Here is a 9,363-nt window from a genome sequence, read left to right on the forward strand (position 1 = left end):
TTCTAAAATACAACTACGCATTGTTCGAGGCTGTTTAAAAACTCATGAACATTGAATCACAAAACAAATTAAACCACACAGGAAACGAAATCCAGTTGAGGATGTGCAAGCAAGGCCTCGCCTGTCTTTAATGATTCCACGGAGACCACTCACTCCATTTCGTGATCCAACGGAGATAAAATCTGAGGTTAAATAGCTTTTCTGGTTAATTTGAATGGTGGAACATTTTATTAAAAGGAATGTACGACATAGAGTCAACATCAAAATTGCCTGTGCACTTTTCCATATTAGAGAGATTTTATCAGTAAATGAACGCCTTTAACTGTCTTCCATATTTCAACACTAATAAAATATCATAAAGATAAGTAAAACCACGGCACGAAACGCCTCACGTTGATAAAAGCCTTTGTGGAGTGGGGCTATCTATGGGGTAGATAATTCTCTTATTAGCGGCCAGACAGGGGTGTTGCCTGGGGCATTCTCACAAAGATGTAACTTCCTTTTTTTAATTACCACGTTAAATTGTAAATTAAATCTGTGTATGAATCGAACTTATTACTGTTTATCACTTCATATTTTATTGTAACTGAAAACAGTTTGCATCTACGTCGTATGATCAAACAACCTTTATGATCTTCAAATACAAAAACAGACAAGCATTTTGACAACAGAAATTATATTTCAACTTCTGCAATTTTATCTTGATACATTTATACTGGATGAATTAAAATCATAAGCGAACTTTCGCACTAGACATTTCATTTATCAATGTAGAAATAATTTATGATCTGTCTGTTCTTCAATCAACCTTAGAAAATCTTAAAAAGTATTAATTCGTCGCTCTCGCAGCTGCCAATTCTGCTGAGGTTTTCTTTCTTTCTTTCTTTCTTTCTTTTTGCCCTTTCAAATACTTCATAACAGTTCTTTTAATTCATCTATTTCTATCGGCTTTTCAGGAGCTTTGTGATCTGGGAGATTTAAAATCAGGCCTGTCTTAAATTTTTAATAAGTTTGTAGCGAACTAGATATTAAAGCTCAACCTGAATATTGAAGTACAGCCTGAATAATAAGCAAAGATCACGGCAGCTAATGCTCTCGGGGTTATCATTCATTTGCTTTCTGAAATTGCTACTTTTCGTTACAGATGGATTTTCACTTTGGTCACAAATTATGTCAAGCACAAATCGCCATGTATCGCTCTCTATTCATTTCCTTGTTCTATTTCGTTGATTGTTAACTAGGTTTTCCCAGAAATGAGACACCGAATGACGCGAATATTCTGCACAAGGAAAAACGATAGATACGTATTTTACGATGGAGGTAGATTGCGAAATTTTTAAGTCTCGCCCCAGTCTCCCCATCTTAATACTTCAATATACATAAGGAAAAGAGTGGAAAATCAAGCAAATTCCAGTGAAAATTGAGAAGGTAGAATACATTTTTAATTTTTGGTAGTTTTTCGCCAACATTTTGCACAATGATTTAAAACAACAAACTATTTTGAGCGACGTACTCGAATTTTAGGCCGCGTTTAGACAATTTTTTCAAAAACTTAATTAGCAAACATTAGCACAAAGCCACGGTTTTAGAAACATTTCAAGGGCTAATTCATGTCAAAGGAAATTACCAAAACAAAACATCGGCCCATATTGTGGAGCCTTTTAGTAACAAACTTTGTTATGACTCAAAACAAATTAGGTACTACACAACTCGACACACGACGAGTCGTGAAATCGGCGCGCTTTATCAGCAAGGGAAGATGAATTTCAATCAACATGGATTTATCAAAAAAAATATCGCACTTTCATATCTTTGTCGGTATTCAATTAAGGTCCTTGTTTATCCGGGCTCGGCACCCTCATTGAAGTTTAATGCCTCAATTAAACCGATATACCAAAACATTGGGCAGGATCAAAAAGTTTATACCAGACTGGAAGAAAGGACATTAGTTTTGTTAGTAAAAACGTGCAGTAAAAGTTGTTATCACACGGCTCTTTGGACAATAACGTCCACAATGTGCCCGCGTATATTCCATTTACGCACTTTGTGTTGAATCAGTTCAACAAAATTAGATGTTTATTCAGGCGGAAGGACATTTCAAAGGCGTCTTTGAAGTCACGCTTTGACAGACAAGAATGGAAAAAGAACCTTCTCCGTCAGAAGATAATGACATGTGCCATAAAAGAAAGGAATAATTTATTACCATAAAAAGCGAGGAGTTTATTAGCTTTTGAAACTAGAGCACGTCACTTAAGCTAAAAGGTTTTTTAAGAGAAAACGCTTGGTTCAAACAAACGTGATCGCGCAAATTTTATCCTCTTGTTCAAAACAAATCGAGCTTCAACATGTATCTGCTTGGGTCTCCTTGAAAGGACTAAAACCTTCTGTTATCACTGATGAACAGAATTCTAAACGTAGGTTAATTAGAATTCCTCGGGGAAAACGTTCTTCGGTGATAATTGAAAAACATCGCATAAATGCATTTTAATAACTTGCTGAAATCTCCAACAGGAGCGCTTCCTGAATATTAAAAATCAGAACAATTTCCGCTGAACGTGTCTTGTTATACTCACTAAAAACGCCCCGACAAAGACCGCAAATTGCGTCGTCGCGCTTTCATCTGGCCCATTTTGCGGAAAACCTTTAATTCCGAAATCTACCGCTTTGATTGGCTGATTGACGAGGTGGAACTCTAGCAAGAATCCACCTGTCTCTGAAACAAAAAGATAATTGACAGTTTGACAGGCGCAGCAGGCATGGTAAGGTTTGACATTCACAATTTCAAAGCAAATAACGAATGAGAGTCATCAATGGATATTACTTGCAGTTGCGGCTTTTCTCTGTGAAGTGACGGATGAGGCTCTTGTTGGTTCAGTCGTAACAAAGATATGAGGCAACTGTGGAGAAGGATTTCGGCCTTGAGCCAATCTCTGGGTCCACTTTTCTTTCTACTTCTCGTCTGTTTGCCTGGATTGCTTGGGAAAAAATCAAAATGTCAAAAAATCACAATACCTCTCTGCGCGAACCTCGGTTACAACATGACGCAGTTCCCGAATTTTATGGGCCAGGAGAACGAAGAGGATGCGGCTACAAAAATAAACGAATTCGCGCCGCTGATTGCTGTGAACTGTGCGCCGCAGTTACGATTTTTTCTGTGCTCCATGTTTGCACCAATGTGCGCCGAGGGAGTAGATCATCCGATTTACTCCTGCAGATCCATGTGTGAGGCAGCGAGAAATGGATGTACCCCAGTGATGCAGAAGTTTGGATTCGACTGGCCTGACATTCTAGATTGCAGTCAGATGCCTTTTCAGGGTGACCCTAGAGCCAAGAGCGACCCTAGCAAATTGTGCATGGCTGATCCAAACATGGATCACAAAGCGATGAACATGTCGGAATTTTGGAAAAATATTGATTCTTTGGACCCAAAGTATAAAGAAGTGTTGAAAAAATTAGGACAAATTCCCGGTTCATGGACACCTGATCAGTCAACAGTTGCACCGACTACAAGCGAAGGCACTAAAGAAATATATCCTAATCAGACAGATATTGGGGCCGTGAGCATTCCATCGTTATGCAAAAATAATTCAAGAAACCTGCTCGCCAAGAAGTTTGTTCGCGTTGAAAAATATGACCTTTGCGTCCCCAGGTGCGGCGAAGACGTCTTCTTCACTCCGAGCAACAGACAATTCGTGGAGACTTGGGTCACGATTTGGTCAGTATTGTGTTTCATTTCCACTGCGTTTACGGTTCTTACGTTCGCTATCGACACGGCAAGATTTAAATACCCCGAAAGGCCAATTATTTTCCTGTCGTTCTGTTATAATCTCTACTCGATCGCCTTTATAGTCCGCGCCATCGCGGGTACGGAAAACATTATATGCGACAAGGCTAACCATCATGTAATAGCAGTGGGTTTGAACATTGCCGACCACGCAGGCTGTTCAGTGGTCTTTTTGATGCTTTATTACTTCGGAATGGCCTCAGCGCTATGGTGGGTGATGTTAACGTTCGCCTGGTTTTTAGCCGCAGGATTAAAATGGGGACAAGAGGCGATCGAAGCTAAAGCTACTTATTTTCACATCGTGGCTTGGACTGTGCCCGCCGTACAGACTATCATCGCCCTTATCATGAGAAAAGTCGACACAGATGAACTCGCCGGGATTTGTTATGTGGGTAACAGCGATCAGCAAAACCTAGGGGGGTACGTACTCGCTCCGTTATGTTTCTATCTCATTGTCGGAACGCTGTTTCTCTTGGCGGGCTTCATCGCGCTCTTTCGAATTCGAACAGTGTTAAAGAATAAGGAAACTGACACGAACAAGCTAGAGAAACTTATGGTCAGAATCGGAGTGTTTTCCATTTTGTACACTGTTCCAGTGACTTCAGTCGTCGCTTGCTATTTTTACGAGCACGCAAACATGGAACGTTGGCGGCTTAACGTCTTGCAATGTCAAGGGGACGAGAACTGCATGGAGGATCAGGGCCCGAGCGTCGAACTTTTCACCGTAAAGTACTTTATGCTATTAGCGGTTGGCATCACGTCGAACATGTGGATTTGGTCCACAAAAACGTGCCAGTCTTGGCGAAAATTTTATATAAAAAAATGTCGAGGCAAATCCGAGAAATCTTCCGAGAAAAAACCGCTCACACAACAAAACTCCACAAACAGTTTTAAAACAAATCATTTTCGCGATCGCGGAGCGGCAAACCCACAAGTTCCCTACACGTTTAACGCGCCAGTCCCTTGTTCACAAAGCTCTTCAACAGCTGTCACATCATTGCCAGTTCATTCGCCATCAAGTTTGCCTCAGAGCAAAGCAAGTAGCGTTGCGGCAGGCGCTACTGTGTAAAACAAGGCTTATGTTTCGTATGACTGTGCGGTAAAAACAGAAACCTAATCGCGGTTGAAAGTTTTCTTTTCTTAAAGAAAACAGATGAATGTTTCATACTTGACACCTTCACACGTCTCAGATGGCTGATTTATGCGATTAGGAACTCTGATATTCACCGCGCCTTCGAGGAAGGAGCGATGTCACTGGTTCTGATGATTTAGCGACAGTGTCACATGAAATAGCCCAAAGGTAAAAATGAATCAGCGTTGGTTATGATGCAGAGAGACGATATCAACTTGAAACAAAACTTGAAAGCGTGTCACGTTTTATGGATTTAATTACTTCCACTTGAGAAAAAGAATCTTTTTGATGAAAGAGTTTGTTGAATATCAAAACAGAGGAAACAGATACACACGAAATTCGCGCACGTTCACATCGAGTCGGAAAAAGGAGACTTAAGCAAATGCGTTTCATACCGCTTTCGCCGTTGACATAAAGATAGAGACAGATTACAACTATTGAATCATTGGTAAATCATTCCGCTTTAAGTGATAACAGTGTTAAGAGTTCCCTTAACTAAATGAGGCGAGAACATTTACAACTTCTTAACTGCACAATACATTTTTAAACGGTTGGAATAACAGTACGTCTAAACGCTGTGTTATCCTCGAATTCACGCTGCGTGGCCTTGTTGTTAGTTGTTAACTTTTGATATGTGGATTTTTCGCTCAGGAGGGGCCAAGTGTAATTACAGAAGGGAGCGTATTTGCAATTCATATTTTTGCTAGCTTGTCAACAGAAGAGATCACTTAATTCACAACAGGTTCTCGTGTAAAAAACGCAGTCATCCGTATTACAGCGGTTCAGTGTTAAATGTATCGAGAATTTTCAGTCATAACTAAAATGGTTAAGGTATGTCGCCTACAGACGAGCTTGTATTATGGAAATGTTAAGGGTCACGCTTTTATTTTCAATTATTAAACACTATTTATATCTGACATTTAAAATTCATCGTGCTATTCAATTTAATTCACCCACATTTGTCATTCACAGCTTGAAGTTTTCAGTACGTCTGATTTTTCGCTTATTCCCGTTGTGATAGAAAATAACGCGAGCCTATCGTTTTCATAACTTAGAGTTCGCTATTCAGATTTCGAGTCAATGAAAATGAAACGACTGCTGTGTATTAAATTTCTGTGGCATTTGAAATCTAGGAGTTTACAAAGTCGGAAAGGGTTTTTCATGAAACTGTCACTAAGAAGCAAACATGACCATTAGGGTTTTTTTTTCTTCAACAAGTATGAATGATTCTCCACCTGGTCGAATTGAAACCAGGCAATCAAAAACTTTCAAATTAATTGAAGTCAACCGCACTATAGTTTTTTCTTAATATAACCGTGATAAGAGGAGTTACAACTGTGGAATATCAGAAAGGACGGTCTCTTTGATTCCAATCCAATTAATAATTTTCAAAAACCGACGCAAACACATCTTTTAAAGACAGGTCATTCCTGGGTTAGTCCACGGAAGACGTCTGCCAAGCCTTATAGCTGTAAATACAGTACATTGCTTATATAAATCTTGTTATGGGTGTTATGGATGTCTCCGGTTCTGAAGTGAATTGCTCATGAATATCCCTCAATGTACATTTGGGTTTCCGGCACAAACGCCAGGTCTGGCCTCTTTTGAAGATGTTGTTCTTAGCAAATTCATTAACTCGGAATAAAAGACTAGAAGTGAAGGAGTACCATATTTTTGGTGGGAAATCAAAACGGAACTTGATATTGTTGTCGTACGGCGTAAATGCTCTTTTGACGCCAAGAACTAAAACAGGGATTACAAGCTGACTTAAGGAGACAGGTCTTGAGACTATCGATTGTTTACGAGGTGGTTTAAGGTTATATTTCACGACTCTTTTGTCTACGTCGAAGCAGAAAATTTCACAATGACGCTCTGAACAAAACTAGAGTGAACGAAATAAAGCTCTTCTTCAGTTATCATTTTATCACTTAAGATACTATCACGTATTTCGTGTTACGACTTTCATTGCATGATTGATACATAATTTCACGTATAGGACTTGCTTAAAGGAAACCACATACAAATCTAGGCGACCACGAGGGAATTGACTACGTGATCAGCTGTATCCTTAATCTAAAGCAGCTTGAACTATTTAGCAGGAAAAAAGGCCAAAGAAGAGGAAAGCGAAATAATCAAAGGAACCAATTGCACTTGACAAAGATGCATAATCAATCGGATCAAATTTGTTTACAACAGATTTCTTAAAATAGAAAGCTCGATTACCCTGAAAGTCTTTAGCTGGACTTAGAGTTATTTCAGTTAGTCGACGAAATTATTTGTTTAGATTTTTGCAAGAACATCCACGCCATCTAAAAAATAAATGAATTGCTTCGAAGGAATTAAGTGCAATTTGGAATCCATTTTGTTTATCTTCAGATCATTTAAAGTTGCTTTTATTGAACAATAGCTGGGATATAAAACAAAACCCACAAAATCTTCTCTAAAAGTGCCCTAAGGCTCACGTTATTTTGGAAATACTGGCGCCATACGTTCCTAATCCTTTGTGTATGAAGACCATGTCAATTAGGAAATGAAGTGGTGTTGAACTATCTTAAAAATGAATCTTAAACATGCCAAAAAACAACAATGCTAATGAATATGAGAGAAGATAGATTGCCTGAGAGTATATCCGTTACGGGCAATTAAGAACACACAAGAATCGAAAACAAACTTTCAGTCTAACAGCTTACATTGATCGATGCCTTATACTTGTGCTACAATGAAATGGGCAAGTTCATTTTTAACGAGCAGATCTCGCCATGGTGATCCACAGTTGAAATTCGGTTGCTTACTTAGTGTTGGAAACTAAAAAAGCTCAAGAAGCTTCACAATTGAGATTGGAATGGCCTCCAACCCCAAGCAATTAAGAATCCCGAAGGGCTCTCTCAAAAATATATTTAAGTTGCCGTCGCTGAAATTCTCGATTCATCTGTTCGAAATATCTCCCCGCTGACGATGGTTTTATCACGTCTTCACAATTTGGATACTTTTTAGCCACGATATCATTAAGGAGAAAATAACTTTCACCATCAGCAATCAAATAATTTTTGTCTTTGATGGGGTTTTGGTGAAAATTATAACAGCTGTAGATCATCGATTATCTGAAATTTCTGCCGTACGACCCTGAAGGAAAAATCTCCAGTTCTCGTTATTGTTTTGAGACTAAAATTCCGCTCCTTTTGTGTTTCCTGACGTATGGGACGTAAAGTGGTAGAAGAGGCGTTGTGATATTTATCCAACTGACTATAAAACTGCGCATAACTTTGAAGTTCAGCGGTTTCACTGTTGTCTTCCGGATGAAGAGACAAAGGGGTTGGTGGCCCTTCCGTTGTCACTTGGCGCCTTTTTTGTCTCGAATGCTTTGAGTCATTCGATGATAAAGTTTTATAACTGACATCGATCGGATTCTTTTCCACAGACTTCGAGGAGTTAATGATGTGATACCAAAGGTTAAAAATATCTCAAGATTTCTCATTTTGAGATTACGATGATGGCATAAGACATGCTGAGAGTATGTTTTTTTCTATTCAGTTATCGAATAACCCAAACAACGTTCAATTCTTTCACGAAATCTTTTTGAAAAAAACCGTGCGACTTAAAACAGAGGGAGATTGATATCTCGAGATAAAGAAAAGAAAATTGAGGAACGGAAAAGAAAAAAAACTAGACAGAAACAAAAAGGAAGCAGGCTATGATACTAATCTTCAGAAACAACCCACGTCTTCTTTTAGTCTTCCGGCCTTTCTTTCTTAACCTGATTGAAACATCTCATTAATACGAAAAAAAATGTAAACAGAGCTAAATATTTATGCTCAAAGTTAAAACTCTGACAATGAAAATCTACGAGCTCAGTGTTTTCGTTGTAGAGTTACTGCAGATGAATGTAGATCAAAATTACGAAGGAGATACTTAGCGCGGCGTGACTCCTAGTGTTGTTTATGTTGCAAATAACAAATATTTCCAATTTCTCGTTCCACACTCTGTTGTGTTAGCGCTGTTTTTATCCCACGCCTTTCGTGAATAATTATATCCTTTGCCAGTTTCAGTTGCATCAATTGAATTGCTTAAATTTCCACACTCCCTTGTATCACGTTTTCGACCACAGTACCGGCCTTGAGATCAAAATCAGGAAATATTTGTAACTAATCCTACGCGTTAGGGTAAAAAATATCCTCTTTTAGTCACCAGAAGTTGGGATTTAAACCCACAACTTCCTCATATAGATCGTTCGTAGACAGCGTTTCCCTGAAAAATACCATTTGCGACTGCCCGCAGTTTAATCCTAACAAGGATAGGCGAGGAAATATCAAGTTCGAAAAGAAAGGAGCGATCATAGCTGAAATATGTTATCGAATTTTTAGGATAAAAATGAACTGTCCAATTCAACATCCCTCAACTCGCGTTGATATCTTTTGTATTTATATTTATGGGTTTGATGTATGTCTAA

At 38.8% G+C, this 9,363-nt stretch overlaps 1 protein-coding gene across 1 annotated transcript; it reads left to right on the forward strand.

Annotated features, from left to right (window-relative positions):
* The first annotated feature begins 2,542 nt into the window (after nucleotides 1-2,542).
* Nucleotides 2,543-5,842, forward strand: LOC113672024 (frizzled-10-B). Its single transcript, XM_027188292.2, has one exon. It carries the CDS (start codon nucleotides 2,889-2,891, stop codon nucleotides 4,851-4,853), a length of 1,965 nt encoding a protein of 654 aa, XP_027044093.2. The 5' UTR covers nucleotides 2,543-2,888; the 3' UTR covers nucleotides 4,854-5,842.
* The last annotated feature ends 3,521 nt before the right edge of the window (nucleotides 5,843-9,363 follow it).

Source organism: Pocillopora damicornis, chromosome 8 (assembly GCF_964200805.1).
Source record: "Pocillopora damicornis chromosome 8, jaPocDami1.2, whole genome shotgun sequence".
NCBI lineage: Eukaryota > Metazoa > Cnidaria > Anthozoa > Scleractinia > Pocilloporidae > Pocillopora > Pocillopora damicornis.